We start from the raw sequence: 19,952 nt of genomic DNA, 5'->3' as shown, positions 1-19,952 counted from the left end.
TGCGCACTAACAGAAAGCAAAGATGTGCTCAAATTTCATGTCTCCCTGCAAACTGCGCAGTTCTGTATTACCCAGTCAGGTCAGAATGTGAGGCCGGTTCTGACCAATCAGAGGGAGACACAGAACCCCTTTGTTTTTCGGAATAAATCAGGAAACTGGGTCCTGGCCTTTAATCCCAGCCCTTGGAGGCCAAAGCAAGCAGAACTCTGAGAGAATCAGCCCGGTGGTCTAGCTCACAGTTCCAGCCAGCCATTACAGAGTGAGACCCTCAAAAAACCAGCAGGGCCTCTCAGGATGTGGTCGCTTGTTCAGCATGGGCGAGGCAACCTGTTTCTGCAGAAGTAAACAATTTTGCCTTGCAAAAAATGTTTTGGATTGTGTGGGAGATCTTGAGTCTTCAGACCGGTTTCCTACAGGAAGGAAACTGTTTTCAAAATGACTCTAGCCTCGTGATGGTGGCACTGGCCTTTACTCCGGAGACAGAGGCAGGTGGATCTCTGTGAGTTTCAGGCCAGAGATCGAGCTTCAGGACAGCCAGGGGTGCACAGAGAAAACGTGTGTGTGTGTTGGGGGGGGGGGGGTGTACTCTGTGTTCCATTGACCACATGTACACTTCCATTTAAAGAATTTTCTGTGAGTGACATTTAGGTGGCTTCCAATCTTGTGAGATTACAAACAATGCCATACTTTGTATCTTTGACTTACTGGGAAATTCACAGAGGTAGAGCCACTAAACACAGGATATTTTTTAATTAAATACAGATATTTCTATATATAATATAGGCTCCTTGTCTTATGGGGTGTGGCCAATAACCGTCTCTTAAGTTGGAAGTATCACAAATCAAGAATATATTGAAAGTTTACTTTCTTGTGGTGGACACCCCATAATCTCAGGAGGATCAGAAGTTCAAGGTCAGCCTGGGCTACATAAAAGAGTTCCAGACTATCCTGGGCTATAGAGATGCTATCTCAAACAAACAAACATAAATGAGTTCAAAACACCTCGCCTGCAACACATCACAACTTAGCTATTAGACTGTGCTATGTAGTGTCTATGTCCAGCCCTCATGACTTTGGGTTGATTGGGAGTCCAGTTTGCTAAGCATCTTGAGGGAGGATCCTATAGTTAGCCAGGGAAAAGATTCATGTTCAAAAAGTCTATTGCCTGGGCAGCAGTGGTAAGCACACACCTTTGACCCCAACACTCAAGAGCAGAGTCAAGGCAGGCGGATCTCTGGTGGCCCAGGTGCCACCACACCCTTACACTCTTCCACTACTGTTTATTATCAGATACTGTGAGTATATATTCTGATAGCCAGCCTCTATCGCTTTAATATGCATGGTTTTTTGTTTTTCTGCCTTCTAAATGGAGGGATTAAAGGCCTGCTCCAGGACACCTGGTTTAATATGCATTTCTAAGGAGTGAGATTGAATGTCTTTGTTTGCAGCTATGCATTTGTAGTGTGTGTGTGTGTGTGTGTGTGTGTGTGTGTGTGTGTGTGTGTGTGTGTGTGAGTTCACACACACCTGTAAAGGCAGTAAACAGTGCCCATCAGTGTGGTGACTTTTCTATCACTTATCATTTCTTACTGGCGAATGTCCTTAAGTAGACTCCTGTTTATCTGTTTACATACCAATGTAACACCATTTTTGTTGATTGCCAGTAGTTTAACCTTTTTGTTTGTTTCCTTGTTTATTTATTTTGAGATTTATTTATATAATTATGATTACCACACTGGTTTATGTACTGAGGGTAAAACTCTGGACTTTCATGGATGCTAGGGAAACACTCTATCCTCTGAGCCACACCCCCAACCCTATTTTATATTTTTTACATGGACAAAGTGTCTTTATTAGAGAAATCTGGGATTACATAGGATTTTGGAGCGAGCATTTAGCCCTTCTCCTGGCGGAAGGAGGACACATCATTGCCTTAGCTTGGTTACACTGCACCCAATTGGCGTGGAGCCTCTTTGCCTGTTGAGTCACTTCTGCCTCTTCGAGCTCGAGCCAGGGAACCATGGACTTACTTTTAGAATGTGATCAGTTACTGCCAGCATGGTCAGGGCCTCTCCCCAACACTGGCCTAGGGTGGCATGCCAGGCAGAAGAAAAGCGATGTTCTGGGGCAATGTCCTCCAGTGAGACCACATGGACTTTGATCTGGGTAAAGGGCTCCTGGCCAGGCACCTTGAAGGCATGTAGCTCCTAGGCATGGACAAACAGCACAGGCTGGTGACTGGTGGGACACGGGTGCCACCATGTAGACCGCCTTGACAGGTCACTCAGTCTAGGGTTGTAACCCACCTGGCAGGTCAGTAATTCCAGGGTCCCGGAGAGGCGCTATCTGAAAGACACAGGCGGGAGAGAAGAAGAAGGCCATGCTAGGTTTGTCAGAGCCTCTATTTATTAGAGTCATGGTTACAGCTTATATAGGATGAGGAATTTGGGGGGCAGGGGCATGGGCAGGAGGGAATCTTGCAGCGGTGGTTCCAGCCGGTCATGAGATCCTTGGCCAGGAGGTTAGGATCAGTCAGGTCACGATTCCTGGGCCAGGAGTTCACAAGTTGACACACCTAGTTCTCTAGATAATTGGAGTGTGGGGCGGGTTCCGCTAACAGATAGCTCTCTATTAACAGATAATTGGGTGTGGGATAGGCTCTGCCAATAAAACAATTCTCAATACTGTTGGGGAGTGGGGTTCTCTGCAAACTCCTTAGGACAATGGTTCCTGCAATAATTTTGGGGCGGGAAATGGCTCCTGACACCACCACTGTGCAGAAGTTCCTCCTTTAACTCCCACTGTTTAACCCAGCACGGAGAGGCAGGTCTGTGGCTTTAAGGCTAGCCTGGGCTATAGAGAGAGATTCTATTTTAAAAAGGCAAACTTTGGAACCAAACAAAACAGAAAGGCTCTCATTCTGGGATAAGGGTGTAACTCAGAAGCAGAGCACCTACCTAGCGCGCTGGATACCCTACAAATCGTCAAAATTTAGCCAGCAGGCTACATTCATTTTCCTCTCTCTGCTCTTGACTGTGGACATGATGTGGTTTAGCTGCCTCAAGCTCCTGCCGCTGTGACATTTCTGTGATGAAGGATGCTAACCTGGAATTGTAACCCGAATTAACCCCTTTCTTCCCTAAGGTTTTTTTATGGGGAGGAGAGAGGGTGTTTATCACAGCAACAAAAATGAAACAAGGTTTTGTGTGGCTCAGTCATCTAATGTTGACAATTCTGATGTAACATTAGATAATGTCTGATGTATTACAATGTAACACCCACACTGTATTTCTTTTTATTTATTTTACATATATGAATGCTCTATCTGCATGTACACCTGCATGCCAGATCAGGATCCAACTATAAATGGTTGTGAGCCATCATGTGGTTGCTGGAAACTGAACTCAGGACCCCTGGAAGAGCAGCTGATGCTCTTAACCGCTGAGCCATCTCTACAGCCCCTCATACTATATTTCTATCTGACTGTACTGGTGTTCTCTTTTCCCCTTTTCATTGCCTGATGCTGTATATCAAACCCAGGACCTTATGTTAGTGCCATCCCCAGCCCCTGGCATTGGGAGAATTGTCTCACTATATAGCCCAAACTGGCCTTGAACTTGCTAGGCTCCTCCTCCCAGGCGCTGGAACAGCAAAAGTGTGCTCCACACCGGATCTTCCTTGAGTCTTTCCCTTTGCTTTCTCATTCTTCAATCTTTAATCTGATTTTAAAAACAAAACAAACCTGCTCCCCTCTGATCCTTTCTTCTGTGTAGGCTCTGGACCAATTATTAGTAAAGGCCCTGGCACAAGCTCACCCACCATGCTGAGACTTTGGTACAGGCACCGGGGACACTTCCTTTAAGACAATGCACACCTGGTCTGCTGTCTCAAAACCAAACAGCTAGGTGGTGGTGGCTCATGTCTTTAATCCAGGAGGCAGAGGCAGGGGGATCTCTGTGAATTCAAGACCAGCCTGGTCTACACAGAAAAACCCTATCTCAGGGGAGAGGGGGGAGACACCAAACATACACAAAAAAACTGGCAGTCACTGAGGGTTTCCTCAGAGTCACTGAACAGGGAGACAAAATATTGGTTTTTCAGTCTCCCCCTGGAGAGTAAGGACAGATTTTCCCCTCATCTAGTCAAGTTAGGTTGGGGAGTCAGCTACATTCAAACCAAAACACAAAGTCACTAGAAGGAAAAACTTGCTCTGCAGCCCTGTCGCTCTCTTGGTCTGTACACAAATTCATGATGCGCTGCTGACTCTTGTGTGCAACCAGCCCACACGGCCACTGCCTGTGCTTAGAGCTCTGAACCCCTCAGGTAGACAGAGCCCCAACCTGAGGCTATTGATCTCCTGGGACAGAGCATCAGGAGAGCAAACTCCTTGGCTATACGGCAGCTTCCTTTTCCTTCGTGTGAGGGGCCAGATGCTCACAGGAAGCCCTTAAACGGAGGAAGCAGTCCAGAAACTTCTCAACTGAGCTGCTGGCTGTATGGCCTTGGGAAGCTATCTGACCTCCCAAGTCTAAGTCAGTCTCCTTTTATTGGTGGTGGTGGCGTGGGCAGGGGGAGTATCCGGTTGTCCTCAGAGCTGAGAAGAGCTTGTACCAGCCACCTCCTGTGCTCCAGGAACCAGCAGCACTCACAGGTCACCAGCTGGGGCCCCTGACCTGGGAGATCCGGCGTCTGCCTCGCTCAGGCTTCTCCAAAGGGCGTGAGGTAGGGAGCAAGCGTGACTGAAAGGCCCTCATACCAACTCACGCTTCCGAATTTAGCTAGACCCCAGAATGATGCTTTGTGGCTTGAGCTTGCGAAGTTTTGTGGTCCAGGCAGCTGGGGGCTGGTCCTCAGTCTGATAAAATCCCTCAGGTCTGGTCTCCCACTAAAGCACAGCGACTGCTTGGGCTTGAACTCATGGACACACTAGACAGACACCGTGCCACTGAAATCCACCCTGCAGCCAAGCCCCTTCCTCTCTGGCTCTTTCTGACGATAGCCACGTAGGAGTTGACCCCGCACAGTGCAAGCTCCGCTTGATCCTCAACCCCAGGAGCTCTGTCCTCTCCACTTTTTTAAAAAAAAATTTTTTAAATTAATTTATTTATTAAAGATTTCTGTCTCTTCCCCGCCACCGCCTCCCATTTCCGTCCCCCTCCCCCAATCAAGTCCCCCTCCCTCATCAGCCCAAAGAGCAATCAGGGTTCCCTGCCCTGTGGGAAGTCCAAGGACCACCCACCTCCATCCAGGTCTAGTAAGGTGAGCATCCAAATTGCCTAGGCTTCCACAAAGCCAGTACGTGCAGTAGGATCAAAAACCCATTGCCATTGTTCTTGAGTTCTCAGTAGTCCTCATTGTCCGCTATGTTCAGCAAGTCCGGTTTTATCCCAGGCTTTTTCAGACCCAGGCCAGCTGGCCTTGGTGAGTTCCCAATATAACATCCCCATTGTCTCAGTGTGTGGGTGCACCCCTCACAGTCCTGAGTTCTTTGCTCGTGCTCTCTCTCCTTCTGCTCCTGATTTGGACCTTGAGATTTCAGTCCGGTGCTCCAATGTGGGTCTCTGTCTCTGTCTCCTTTCATCGCCTGATGAAGGTTAATATTCAGGAGGATGCCTATATGTTTTTCTTTGGGTTCTCCTTCTTATTTAGCTTCTCTAGGATCACGAATTATAGGCTCAATGTCCTTTGTTTATGGCTAGAAACCAAATATGAGTGAGTACATCCCATGTTCCTCTTTTTGGGTCTGGCTTACCTCACTCAGGATAGTGTTTTCTATTTCCATCCATTTGCATGCAAAATTCAAGAAGTCCTTGTTTTTTACTGCTGAGTAGTACTCTAATATGTATATATTCCATACTTTCTTCATCCATTCTTCCATTGAAGGGCATCTAGGTTGTTTCCAGCTTCTGGCTATTACAAACAATGCAGCTATGAACATAGTAGAGCATATACTTTTGTTGTATGATAAGGCCTCTCTTGGGTATATTCCCAAGAGTGGTATTGCTGGGTCCAGGGGTAAGTTGATCCCGAATTTCCTGAGAAACCGCCACACTGCTTTCCAAAGTGGTTGCACAAGTTTGCATTCCCACCAGCAATCGATGAGTGTACCCCTTTCTCCACATCCTCTCCAGCAAAGGCTATCATTGGTGTTTTTGATTTTAGCCATTCTGACAGGTGTAAGATGGTATCTTAAAGTTGTCTTGATTTGCATTTCCCTGATCGCTAAGGAAGTTGAGCATGACCTTAAGTGTCTTTTGGCCATTTGAAGTTCTTCTGTTGAGAATTCTCTGTTCAGCTCAGTGCCCCATTTTATAATTGGGTTGATTAGCCTTTTACGGTCTAGTTTCTTGAGTTCTTTATATATTTTGGAGATCAGACCTTTGTCAGTTGCGGGGTTGGTGAAGATCTCCCAGTCAGTGGGTTGCCTTTTTGTCTTAGCGACAGTGTCCTTTGCTTTACAGAAGCTTCTCAGTCTCAGGAGGTCCCATTTATTCAATGAGTCCCTTAGTGTCTGTGCTGCTAGGGTTATATGTAGGAAGTGGTCTCCTGTGCCCATGTGTTGTAGAGTACTTCCCACTTTCTCTTCTATCAGGTTCAGTGTGTTCGGACTGATATTGAGGTCTTTAATCCACCTCTCCACTTTTCAAATGAAGAAAACTCAGGGCCACGAGAAGGAAAATCCCTTCCCAAACCCAGTTGAATTTGGGACACTGGAACTCAGAACTAAGATGCTTTCCCTGACCCAACTCTGGCCAGGCAGGCTCTCTGGGCCCGCTTCTCCAGCTTGGCCTAGAAACACACTGTATTGCACATGGCACACAAAGAGACTGCAGTCAACACTGACAGCTCCTAGCAGCTCAAGGCCTCATCATCAGGATGAATCCAGGTCCCTTAAAGTGCTTTCTGCCTGGACATGTTCTGCTGCCAGGAAAGCTCCTGCTTGTTGCCAACAACACTGAAGACAGGCAGAGTGCCCCTTCTCCTGTGTCTTAATGTCCATAAGGACAACCTGGAAGCCCAGATGGCCAACTCCACGTCCTACATTTGCTTAATCCCCATTTCTCCAGAAGTTAGCATTTTCACCTCACATTGACCCCTTCCCCAGTAACGTGACTGGATGAAACCAGCCCATACCACTTCAGCTAGGATTGGCAAGGGCTATCTCTGACTGCCCTTAACTACTGAGTTATCTAAGGTGCTTCTACCCGCGGTGTTGCTGTAATCAGAAGAAAAACTGGCCCGGTTACTTGTCCAATCCTTTATCACTGAGAGTTGTTCCCCAGGTCACATAGCTTTATGTGTCAACCAGCCCACACTACCTAGGGGCTCTTGCTGACACAGTCCTGGCTGAGTGAAGTCCTGAGGAGACAGAAAACTATCCTATGACATGATGTATCCTGGAGCCTGCTCTCAGAGCCACTCTCCTCGTGGCCTTGAAGGCCCTGGGAAGGCAGATTAAAATTTCCTGGAGACCAGCCTCTCAGGATGGTTCTAGAATCATCAGACTGTATCTGAAATCAGGGCTTGGCTGGGAATACAAAGAGGAAGAAATGGATGCGTAGGAGCAAAGGTGGCCGGGACCCTGGAATCAGCCAGTCCCTCTGTCCCTATGGAAATCCTCCCACTATGTGCCCAGAGGGGCCCAGAGCGTTGTGTGCTGTGGTGAGAGAAGGGAATGCAGGATTGCTATGCCTTGATCCTCTTCCAGGATAGGTCAGACCACAGTGGGATGGAGCCACAGAATTGGGAAGACTGGATCACCACCAAACCAAGCCCACTGGGGCCTGAGCAGCCAGCTGGAAGACAGGTGAGGAAGGCTGGGAAGGCCACGCCAGGTGATCCTGGAATCTTCCCCGTGCCGCCTAAAACCATGACGCCTACTCCTTTTTATTTTGTATCTATTACGCTTGCGGGAGACTCCACTGGATTCCATGGATTTTAGGGAACTTCGGCTCGAACGGAGGTGAACTTTTGTGAGAGTTTCTCCAAGTCGCCTCTCCTGACAAATGCAGCAAGAACTGAAGGTGGGAAAGCAGGGGACTCTGGGTAGCCTCAGCTTGTGGGTGCAAGTTGAGGCCAGGCCACTTTGATTGTTGCAGCTCCATTGTTAGTAGTTGGTGTTTACAGTTCAGCAGAGAAGAGCTCTTCATAGGTACCACCTCAGGGTTATATAAAGCACAGCAGTGTTTGTCTTCAGAAAACACTCTTGGGAGTGGGAGCATCATGTACTCTATTCCCTAGAAACTGAGGTAGGTGGCACACATTCCTGTGTTCTTTTCTCCTTTTCCACTTGTTGGCATTCCGATGTCTTTCTTGAGAAATATCAACATCACATGTTGCCATGCCCAAGTGACAGATCCATTATGTACTAACATAACCTTAATTCAAACCTCAACAACTTTGAAAAGTGAAGGTGTCGTTTACAGGGGCTGGAGAGGTGGCTCCGCAGTTAAGAGCACTGGTTGCTCTTCCAGAGGTCCTGAGTTCAATTCCCAGCAACCACATGGTGGCTCACAACCAGCTGTAATGAGATCCAGTGCCCTCTTATGGCCTGCAGGCAGAACTCTGTGTACATATAAATAAATCTTAAAAGAGTCATTTACTCTGAGTGTGTGTTTCATATGTGCAGGTGCATGTGTCCACACGTGTGTGGAGGCCAAGGACAACGTCTAGTGTAATTCTTCAGAACCTGACCACCTAGATTTTTGAGACAGGGCCTAGAACTAACCAAGGCGGCAGAACCGGTTGGTCGGTGAGTCACAGGGATCCTCCTGCCACTGCCTTCCCAGAGATCACAAGTATACACCACACTCAGCTTTCCATGTGGGCTTTGGAGCACAAACTCGGGAGCTTATTCTTGTGCAGCCAGCTCTTTCCCGGCCCTGCTTTCTTCCCAGCCCTCGCAGGGTCTTTTACAAACCCACATTGGGATTTGTGCAGATAGCTCAGTGGTTAAGACCATATGCCCTGAGTTCAGTTTCCGACAACCATATGGTGGCTCACAACCACCTATAATGAGATCTGGTGCCCTCTTCTGTCCTTCAAGAATACATTCAGGCTAAACACTGTATACATATAAATATTTAAAAAAAATATTTAAAGACTATATGCTTGCACATGTGGGTGTATCCAGGCCTTGAAGCAGTGAATCTGAGAGAGATGTGGGGTCATGCCTTAGCATGGCAGTAGAGCAAGGTTAATCTCAGAAGTCACGAGAGACATTCTTAGGGCCCATGATATGCCATGTCATGACACTTCCTTACAAACCCCTCTATTTCTGGCATGCAACAGAAGTGGGGCTCAGGCTGCGGAATCTACCAGTGTGCTGGCACTATGCTAACATTGAACAGTGGGCACGTCATCCATCTTCCTTCAGTAACTGTTCCTCAGATGTGGTGGCACCTGTGACCCCAGCTCATGTGCGGACCAGCACACCTGAGAAAGCCATTCAGGAGCCTGTTGTGACTGTGCACTTGGCAGTGCATGGCCAGGCTGTGCATCAGGTCCATGGGGGAAGCAGGTACCCTGAGATCAGGTTTACAGTACAGCATGTGATGGTGCCGGCCAAACTTGTTGCCTGCAGATGGGCTGTGCTGCATCTTAATGCCAAGTCTTCCTAAAATAGCGCTTCTTTTCTGGTCTCATGGGGCTTCTGTTCCTGTCTGTCTTCCCCCATGCCGCAACAGGACTGCTGACAGGCAGCAGAGTGTGGCAGTTATGGGGATCTCACTCAGGTGGCATGGTTCCTCTGGTGAAGTTTTCTGGAGTAGGGTAACTAGTGGTGAGGTGTTGGAGCCCGCGTGGGTCCAACACAGATAATTATCTTCCCTAACTGGACTGGTACGGAGTCGCGAGGAATAATCAGACACAACTTACATGGTCATCATGGAAGGGCAAGATCTCGTTTATTCTCCAAACAGCTTATATATCATCACATAAATTGAGCAGGAAAACACATTAGATTCGTCTCCTAGGTAACCAGGTGAATGGCCTTCTGTCTCGTCCGCATCTATCTGTATGCTAGCTGTCACGTAGGCCATGAATTAGCATCTCTATAAGACTTCCTCCAAATTACCAAGAAATAAGCACCAAACATTCTGACCAGCTTCAGCCAACATCTCTCCTCAGGAGATCTACATTTCTAACAAAAGAAGAAAGGAGCTGTACATCCTTGCTATTGTTACACAGAGACAGCTTGTCTACAGAGCTATGTGAGCACCTCAGACCAGGCCTATGGCTTTTATGCCTGGCTGCTACACCATACAAAAATATGGGCCTACAGTGAGGGGAGGTGAAGAAGACATGGGGAGAATCAGGAGCGATGGCATCCATGTCCCACAGTGCCCCAGCATATGGGGCCAGTGCAGGGGAAGCAGCATAGTTGTGAGGAAGCCACCGATACCTGAGTCCCAGGGCTGTGGGAGCTTTTATTCCCATGTCTGTCATGTGACACAGGAAGTACACAGACTCTTTGTGTCCCCAAAGCCCTTTTGTAATAAGGCACCTGATGCGGGCACTCTAGCTGTCACAGAATGGTTTCATTCCAGTTGCAGGGAGCGTCTGCTGCAGTTTATGCCGTCTGCCTTCCTAGACACCCTGAGAAGGAACCCCATCGCCTCTGGAGAGAACAGAGCACACAGGTGTCCAGATTCCTACAGCCTGGAAAAGGGGACCATGAGGTCAACTCTGAGGAACACAAGACCAGCTCCCCAGGCCTGGACCCCAATGTTCTTCCTCCATGCTTAAAACACAAACTCAAGGCTATCCAGAAATGGTAGCCAGCACAACTGCCCCACACTGAGGTGCTGGACACGATAGAAGAAGCACGCATACCTGGCCTTCCCAAGGACAGAACCTACACTCTGGGCGTTGCTGGCTCCTGCAGCCTGCTGTGATTCCTCAGTTCCATCTTCGCAACGGTCAGCCGGTGGACCTCATCTGGGCCATCAGCAAAGCGCAGGGCTCGGGCCCAAGCCAAGAAAGGAGCCAGAGGGTAGTCGCTGCTCAGGCCTGCTGCTCCAAAGGCCTGCCGGACACATGGCAGGGAGGAGGAGAAGGCCTGGGTGAGCTCTAAAAGTGACATCCTGCTCAGAACACCTGGGGATGCCCTGTGACACCTGTGAGTTCAGACCTCTCATGGGGACACTGCCACCCTCTGGATGCCTGAGTCACCAAGAAGGTTGCTTCTGCTACCTAGAAAGTTCTGTGTGGGACCAGGTGTCAGGATGTGGAAGGAGGAACCCTGCAGAGTCGGGACATTGGGTGTGAGCAGCAGCAGAGGAGCCCAAGGCCAGCCAGCTACTTACAAGCTAACACCCACTGTCTTGGACTAGGGAAGGAGGGAGGCCCTTGCACTCTTCGTTTGAAGGGTAAAGCGCAGGTATAGAGGGAAGGAATCCAGGGTGGCTCACCTGAATAGCGCGGTCAATGACTTGATAGGCCATGGATGGGGCTACCATTTTGATCATGGCAATCTCTAAAGCTGCAGCCTGCAGGAGAAGATAGAGTTAGAAGAACAGAGGGCCAGGTGCTGGGAGGGCAACACAAAGTCAAGCTGTCAGGGTGGACAGAGTTGGGTTCTGCAAGCGAGTGTGACTAGGGGAAAGGGGAATGGCTGCTGCTACATTCTGGACCACAGCCAGATCCAGCGGCCTGAGCTACTGGCTATGGACAGCACTTCCCTGCACTTCTCTTGGCAGTTGCAAGGCACTGGGTTTGACTCCAAACGCCACCTACACAAACAGCTGTGTCCAGGTCCAGCTGCAGGCAACCTTGGGGCTGGCCACTAGAGCATCAGAGAGTCAGGAACTGTGCTCCTGACACAACCCCATCACTGGAGCTCCTGGCTGGGTGTAAGGTCCCTGCTTAGAAGGCCAGATAACACAGCAGTCAGCATGTACCATGCCAGACGCTACCGGCAATGGGGAACAAGGCCCTGTGTTGGCTAATGCTGTATTTGGACTAGGCCTGTGAGGTCCCTTGTCCCCCAGCTCTCTCCTCCGTCATCCACCTCCCCCACCAACATGCTGTAGGAGTACAGGGGCCACCAGACTTCCCTTTCTCAAATCAGGAAGGTTCCCAGTTAGTAAATGGAAGTTCCCTGTTCCTGGCCTTTTCTGGAGTGGATAGACAGCCAGAGTTCAAGAGAACAGTAGCAGTCATCAGCATCCAAGAGCTAAGCAAGAAGAGAAGGCCCACTGCAGTGTCACCCCAGGGTGACCTCTGACCTGGGAGGCCTCCCACCTTGTTTCCTGCCACATCCATGAGGTGCGCAGCTTTCAGCACCAGCAGCCGTGCCTGCTCGATGTCCACACGTGACCGGGCAATGTCTGCCAGGATGGTGCCATGCTCCACAAGGGGCTTCCCGAAGGCGGTGCGGGACATCACCTACAGATACGAGAGAGATGAGGCTGAGGAGCCGGGCACACAGGAGGGGAGAGCAGTAGCGGGAGCTGGCTGGCGGCAGCGTCTGTATACAGGCGATAAAGCTCATCACAGATGCCACACCTATACGGAACACCCTCAAAGGCTGATGAACCGACTGCAGCTACAGTGACCTCGGAGAGCTTGCAGTGCTGCCGGTCCAGAGCCAGGATCTTATTGCCCACTGCAGTGTTAATTAACACCTGTGACTAATCCTGTTGGAATGTGAAGCACTCTCCCTTCCACCAACCCAAAAGCTAAGAGTGTCATCAGATGGTACCAGAGACCCCAAGGACCAAACTTAGGTTAGCAACATTATTGACAGCAGATACCTTTACCTGCTGGGCCAACTCACTGTCCTCCCCCCATTAAAAAAAAAAAGTCATAGTCCACACAGTGTTGTGTAGCCTCTTTCTATTGGTTCATTTGAGACAGGTCTATCCAGGTAGTCCCTGGTGTCCTGGAACTTGCTATGTAGACTATACTGGCCTTGAACTCACAGAGATCTGCCTGTCTCTCTCTACAGAGAGCTGGGATTCAAGGTATATGCCATGACACTTTTCCCTTCCAGTCTGCTTTTAAAACATACAACTTAGGGGCATTGTGAGTGTCCCTAAATTATATGTTTTGTTTTGTTTTTGTCTTTGTCTTTTTGAGACTGGGTTTCTCTGTACCTTTTGGAGCCTGTCCTGGAACTAGCTCTTGTAGACCAGGATGGCCTCGAACTCAGAAAGATCCGCCTGCCTCTGCCTCCCGAGTGCTGGGACTAAAAGGTGCACCACCACCGCCCAGCTCTAGATTATATGTTTAAAAAGTAGCTTCTATCCTAAGAAGCTACTTTCCACCCAGGCATGGTGTGGTCATCCTTGCGTACATGGAGATAGCCAGGCCAGCACGGGCTGTATGTGAACTTGGGCTAGGAGAGGGGATGTGGCAACCTCATCCTGACAGAATCTTCCCCAGACCCTGATTATAAGCTTGTCATGGGGACTTTACAGAGTTTCAGTGTAGTCTCTCCCCATCTCTATTTAGCTTACTTTGTTCCTCAGAGATTTATGTATGCTTTTCTGTGTACACAGGATTGCATTTATCATCACCAGAATAAGTTTGCACCAAATTATGCTGTGCTTCAAGATACCTAAAGTAAACCATTTGGGGGTCAGACTCCTGAAGTCGGGCTGAACTGAACTGCTTTCTTGACTCTGCTGCCCTGATAGTCACAGAGACCCCTATACTATGCAGGCCTCCAGCTATTAAGGGGCCCACGGCAAATGACTTTCATTGTTTGAGACAGTGTCCTGTTATGGAATCTAGGTGACTCTGGAAGTTGCAACAATCCTTCTGCCTTAGTTTTCTGAGTGCTGGAATAAGATACCATGCTGGCTTCAGATTTTATATTCTGACCACACTGGACAAGGAGGGCGATATACACCGGGCCAGGTGCTGTGACCCCAGGGCACAGAGACAGACAACTCAGGATCTCCCTGGGGTCTGAGTTTTAACAATGTGCTGGAAGCATGGATAGCTCTTGGCTACTCATATCCTGTGGGCATTGGAACCTCACCCTCAGCTACCGTAAAACCTGCCTGGCCTTTCCTTCTGGCCACTTGGACAAAGAGGTGGCCACTCCACTCTGGAAGTCAGCTGTGGCCAAAGTAGAGACCACAGATTCTGGATGTGAATATCACTCTGTGAGGTCTGTTTTCAGAAGGGCACCAGTGTTTGAAGTTCTCAGACAGCAATAGTGGCTGTTGTTCAGTGTGGGCACTAGGGAACTCACGCGTGTCTTCATGAGTGACAGGGCCCTCTCTGAATACCCGATCAGCCTCATGCAGTGATGAATCCGGCCAGGCCCCAGCCTGCCCTGTGCTATCTCAAAGCCTCGACCAGGGCCCAGGACTATGTTCTCTTTTGGCACACGCACGTCCTTGAACCGTACTTCGCCATGGCCCCCTGAAAGATGAAAATACATTTTTCTTGGGTGTGTTTATTCCTCTCTTCAGTTGGAGCTACGTGTTCCCAGACCTTAGCCTTCTAACTGTGCCACAGCTAAGAAGAGGTCAGGGGACCCAGAAATAAGGGAAGAGAATTGTTTTCAGCAAAAAACAAAACAAAACAAACAAGTTATTCTGACATTCCTTATGGGTTTTCTTTTTTTTCTTTCTTTCTTTTTTTTTTTTAGTGGAGAGGCTCTTTTGAGACAAGGTTTCTCTGTGTAACTTTGGAGCCTGTCCTGGAACTCGCTCTGTAGACCGGACTGGCCTCAAACTCAGAGATCTGCTTGCCTCTGCTCTGCCTCCCGAATACTGGTATTAAAGGTGTGCACCACCACTGCCCAGCTCCTTATGTTTTTCAAGACAGAGTTTCTCTGCATAGCCATAGCTGTCCTAGAATTCATTATGTATACCAGGCTGGCCTTAAACACAGATATTTGCCTGCCTCTGACTCCAGAGAGCTGGAATTAAACCACTGCCCAGCTTTTGCCATTTTCTTTAAAAGTTTTGTATATCAAATTCACTGCTGAGTGTGTGTATATGTCTGCACATAGGCACAGTGAATTTGGAGGTCAGAAAACAATGTTCAGGAGTCAGGTCTCTTCCACCATGCAGGTCCTGGGGATTGAACCTTTAGGACAAATACAGAGTCAGATGTCTCCTTTTACCACGTGGGTGACAAGGGCTGAACTCAGGTCATCAGGCTTGGTGGAAGTACCCACTGAGCCATCTTTCAGGCCCTGTGGTTAAAATACAATGCAGGCCAGAACCTCTATGTGATGCAGAAGTGAGGGTGTGAATGCTGTCAGCAGGGAAGGCTCTCTCCTCACACAGGGGCTCAACTGGGGCTGTGACCTGAACTGCTGCCCTGGCGCCTCTGCTGGACCTCATCATCTTCTGAGATTAGAAGAGGAAAGGCAAGCATAAACACCCACAGGCAGTCTGCCCAGCAGTTCCAGCTCCTTAGGAAATAAAGGGCTGGGCTGCGTCTTACCGATGCTATCAGATCCTTGGCATGTGGAAAATTCTGAACAGAACAAGCACTCCCCCAAACTGCTGCCCATGTACTAGAGCCACACTCAGGGTGACTGACCCTGGGAGGTCTAACCTGGGGGATCCTCCAACCCATACACTGACAAAGGCCGGATGATATTGATTCCTGGAGTGTCCATGGGAACCAAGATTATGGACTGCTGCTGGTGCCTCGGGGCCTGTGGGTCTGTTTTTCCCATAAACACACAGAGTTTGCAGCGTGGATCCAGGATGCCTGCCAGGAGAGAAGAGAGAGCATTCTGTCAGTGCATGCCAAGGCCAGTGAGCATCTAACCACAGGAAGCCCTAAAGCAAACCTAGGACACTGATAGATACACAGGATTGGAGAAGCGCCCGCCCATGCAGGCTCCAGGCCAGACAGAGCTTACTGCACTGAGACTGGGACCCAGCACCATAGGAACAATGTTTTAACTGTATGTACGTTTTGTCTGCATGTTGTGACTGCAGTGCCCAAAGACGCCAGAAGAGGGAGTCAGATCTCTTAGAACTAGAGTCATAGACAGTTGTGAGTCACTATGTGGGTGCTGGTAATCAAGTCCTGGTTCTCTTGCAAGAGTAGCTAGTGACCATAACTACTTCAGTCCTCTCTTCAGTCCCATAAAAATAATTAAAAACCATCATGTTAGACTTGAAGAAATAGAAACAAAACTCAAGGTGGCTGCTATAAGCATCTTCTCTAGCCTGCTGAGGTCCAGCTGAGGAAATGGGTTATGTGATGAGATGTCTATTATGGATGGTACAAAACAGCTCACAAGTTTAACCACAGTGAAGCAACAAAGAGAACTGGCTGCAAAAGACTTTGAAAAGAGCACACTGTTAGGAATATTACCTAACGTGAGCTCTCTGCCGATGCAAAATTCCCAATCAAGCCAAATCAAAACAAGCCAAATTAAGAAAATCCAGGTTTAATGGGATTCCTGCGCTCTTGGGTGGCCCCGAGGGGGAACTGAGAGGAAGGAAAAGAGACCATGTGTTCCTCTTTTGGGAGTTCATTTAAATACTACTCTGTGGGAGTGGTCCTGACCCCAATACAACGCTCAGGCCTGGGGGCCTAGGGTCTACGCTCCCACCCTCTAGTGAACCCTGGTGGTTGTTAGGCCCAGGACAGTGGCACTCCTGGAAACACCCAGAAGACAACTGAACTGCCGGTTGTCAAGCTTCCACGCTGGTGCCTGCTGCAGGACTCGGAGTCTTAAGACTCCAAGACAGATCTGTGCTTCCAGCGGGCTGCTGTTGTGCTTTCTGGGAGGCATGGGAGACTGGCTGTCCTTGCTGAGAATACCTGCTGTGTGCGCTCCACGGCAAAGTGTAACAAACACGCCAAAGACACCCCGCTAGCACACTGCATAAACTCAGTGACTGCTTCAGAGTCCACACGATGGAGGGAGGGACGAGAGAGGAGGCTCAGATGGAACACTTGACCAGAGCACGGAATAAAACAAAATCTACTGTGCAGGAAACACTTCATTCATTCTCACTGCTCCCCTTCTTCTCTGTCCCCTCTCCTCCCATCCCTTCTTGTCATAGGTGCTCTGAACATTAGATCTTAGCACATGGTACCTACGAGAGGTTGAGCAAGCAGAGGACAGGATGAGTGCTGACAGAGCTTCCATGAGTTACAAATGTGCGGATATAGAGAAAGTTGAATGTCGCAGGGAACAAGTGTCAAGAGTTCACTTCGTAACAATTATAATAAAATTCAAAACAGTTATTTTACATGTGCGTTTTGCCTAACTGTATGAATGTGCACCACAGGCACGTCTATCCCAGAGGAAGTCAGAGCACTTGGAACTGGAGTTACAAACCACTGTGAGCCACAGTGTGGGTGCTGGGAACTGACCCACGTTCTCTGCAATAACAAGTGCTCTTAACCCCCATCTCTGTGGGTCACTTCCAATGAATCACAATGAAGTTGGTGTAGGGGTCCACGCCTTTAACTCCAGCACTTGGGAGGCGAGTTCAAGGTCAGCTTCATCTATGTCAGGAATTCCAGGACAGCCAGATCTACATAGAGTCCCTATCTCAAGTAAATGAGCAAAAGAATTACACAGAAACCTGTTGAAATGTTCTGGACAGTGCAGCATTTGGATTTGTTGTAGTTTAATTTTGTTTTTTTAAGACGGTATCTCATGTAGCCCAGGCTGACCTTGAACTCATACATAATCAAGCATGACATCCCCACATTTGTATCATCCTCTGCCTCTACATCAAAAACTCAGGGATAACAGTTTATGCAACCCCACATCTGACAGGTATATGGATTTTTGAAAAATACATACATTTGAATCAGGTGTGGTGGCTCAAACCTGTAACCAAACACTTGGAAGATAGGAGCCTGAGGATGGGGAGTTCATGGCCAGATTCAGCTACATAGCAAGTCTGAGGTCAGCACAGACTACATGATGATACCTTCTTTCCCTGATACCCCACATCCCTGTTCTGTCTGTCTGTCTCTCTCACATGTAAATTTCTCATTGACAGACAAAAAAAATCTACAAACTGTTGCTTCCTCCCACAGCCTGCCCTGCTGTCCCCATTAATACTAGGAAGGACAGCTCTGGACACAGGTCTTGGAATCCAGCAAATTCTGAAGCCTGCTTGCTACCCGCCAGCTGCTGCAGCCTTGGGTAAATGACTGGTCTCCCCGAGCTCTAGTTTCCTCCTGTGAAATGGGATGGATGGGGTCATCAGCTCTGTGAGCTGAGGGACAGAGAGGCACTTGGAAGCCTCTGAGAAACAACACCTATGACCTCATAGCAAAGGGAAGCCACCAGTGATGGAGGAAGGTCATTGGTTAAGTAATAAAGAAACTGCTTGGCCTCATAGGTTAAAACATAGGTGAGAGGAGTAAACAGAACAGAATGCTGGGAGGAAAAGGAAGTGAGCTTGGATGCCGCTGCTGCTGCTCCCTGGAGCAGACACGATGAAACTCCGACCCAGGATGGACGTAGGCTAGAATCTTCCCGGTAAGTGCACCTTGGGGTGCTACACACATTATTGGAAATGGGCTAGTCCAGGTGCGAGAGTTAGCCGAGAAGAGGCTAGATATAATGGGCCAAGCAGTGTTTAAAAGAATACAGTTTGTGTGTTGTTATTTCGGGGCATAAGCTAGCCAGGCGGCCGAGCTGGGTAGCAGGAATGCAGCCCACAGCTCCTACAAGACACCAGGAAGACTCCCAGGTAAAAGGCTGGCAGGGCGTGGCAGAGCTGCCTGCAGGGGCATATAGCCACAGGTGTGCTCATCTGGTGCCACCTAGAGGACTCACAACACATCTTACCCTGCTCATCTGCACAGACTGAAAAACTGAAAACTATTTTCAAGCCAAGTACCTGTGATCCACCACTTGTGACCATTTATGACATAGGAGCCATCTTCCTCTCTGATGGAAGCCTCAATATTGGAGGCATCTGAGGAGGCCACCTGCACAGGAGCACATTCTGGTTAGAGTCCCTATGGACCTGCATTCCTCAGGAGCAGAGACCAGGGGCCCCGCCAAAGGGGACATATGAAGACAGTACCTTGGGCTCCGTCATGGCAAAGCAGGAGCGGATCCTGCCCTCCAGTAGGGGCACCAGCCACCGGGCCTTCTGTTCCTCAGTGCCATACCGCACCAGGAGCTCCATGTTCCCCGTATCCGGGGCAGAGCAATTAAATATCTGAAGAGAAGAAACACGTCAGTCAGTGCCCCCAACATCTTCAACCCCTGGGAGAGGCCGGGCTGGACTCCTTCCATTGACCCACTCACAGCTCATGAAGGCCCTTTCTCTCCCCCAGAGAAGGCTCACACACACCTGAAGTCAATCTCAAATGCCCTGAAACCCCTTTGGATCAGTTGTTTGAAGTAGAGAAAACTGGGCCAGGGGCTGGAAGACCCCCCCAGTCCACATTCCTGGGTGGGTTCCCCTGCTGGGCCGATTGTTCTTGCCTTCCTTTCCCATGTGCTGTTCAAGTCATATGGTACCCCTAGATCTGACTTTCCACACAGGCCAGGTGGGGACATGTTCTCACACACTGAGGGAACCGGAGACTGTACCTCGGGAGCGTACAGGGACATGCCCATGACTTCACACAGATGTGCATACTCCACGTTAGTCAGCCCTGCTCCATATTTTTTCTCAGGATCTGTCTCCAAGGGTAGGAAAAGGTTCCAGAGCCCCTCAGCCTTGGCTTTCTCCTGGCAGGGGAGAAAGGAGAGCCATAATCATTGAATCTTATCTTTAAAATAAAACAGTATTTATTTTTTTTTAAAAAAAAGCTGAGCAGGGAGTGGTAGCATCCTTAACCCCAGCACTTGGGAGGCAGAGGCATGAGGATCTCTTGAGTTCGAGATGGTCTCAAACTGGTGCATGTGTTGAATTCCAGGCCAGTCACAGATGCATAGAGACCCTATCTCAACAAAACACAGCAAAGCAAAACAAAACAATGTAAGGATGTATGTGTGCATGCATGTGAATGCAGAGGCCCGTGGAGGCTAGAGGTGT

General features: G+C 48.9%; 1 protein-coding gene across 1 annotated transcript in view; it reads right to left on the bottom strand.

Moving 5' to 3' along the window:
- Positions 1-9,883: 9,883 nt before the first annotated feature.
- Positions 9,884-19,952, bottom strand: part of Acad10 (acyl-CoA dehydrogenase family member 10) — a 38,942-nt gene continuing 28,873 nt past the window's right edge. The window contains exons 14-22 of the mRNA XM_075980371.1: positions 19,505-19,645; positions 18,990-19,127; positions 18,801-18,891; positions 15,526-15,684; positions 14,204-14,376; positions 12,244-12,387; positions 11,412-11,489; positions 10,834-11,026; positions 9,884-10,659 (exon numbers count right to left, since the gene is read on the bottom strand). Of these exons, the coding sequence (XP_075836486.1) occupies positions 10,856-11,026; positions 11,412-11,489; positions 12,244-12,387; positions 14,204-14,376; positions 15,526-15,684; positions 18,801-18,891; positions 18,990-19,127; positions 19,505-19,645 (1,095 nt within the window). The 3' untranslated portion in view covers positions 9,884-10,659; positions 10,834-10,855. The remainder of the gene's footprint in view (positions 10,660-10,833; positions 11,027-11,411; positions 11,490-12,243; positions 12,388-14,203; positions 14,377-15,525; positions 15,685-18,800; positions 18,892-18,989; positions 19,128-19,504; positions 19,646-19,952) is intronic.

Source organism: Microtus pennsylvanicus, chromosome 1, assembly GCF_037038515.1.
Source record: "Microtus pennsylvanicus isolate mMicPen1 chromosome 1, mMicPen1.hap1, whole genome shotgun sequence".
In the NCBI taxonomy this organism is placed as follows: Eukaryota; Metazoa; Chordata; class Mammalia; order Rodentia; family Cricetidae; genus Microtus; species Microtus pennsylvanicus.
Note: the sequence above shows the minus strand (reverse complement) of the source record. Positions and strands in the feature narration are given on the sequence as shown.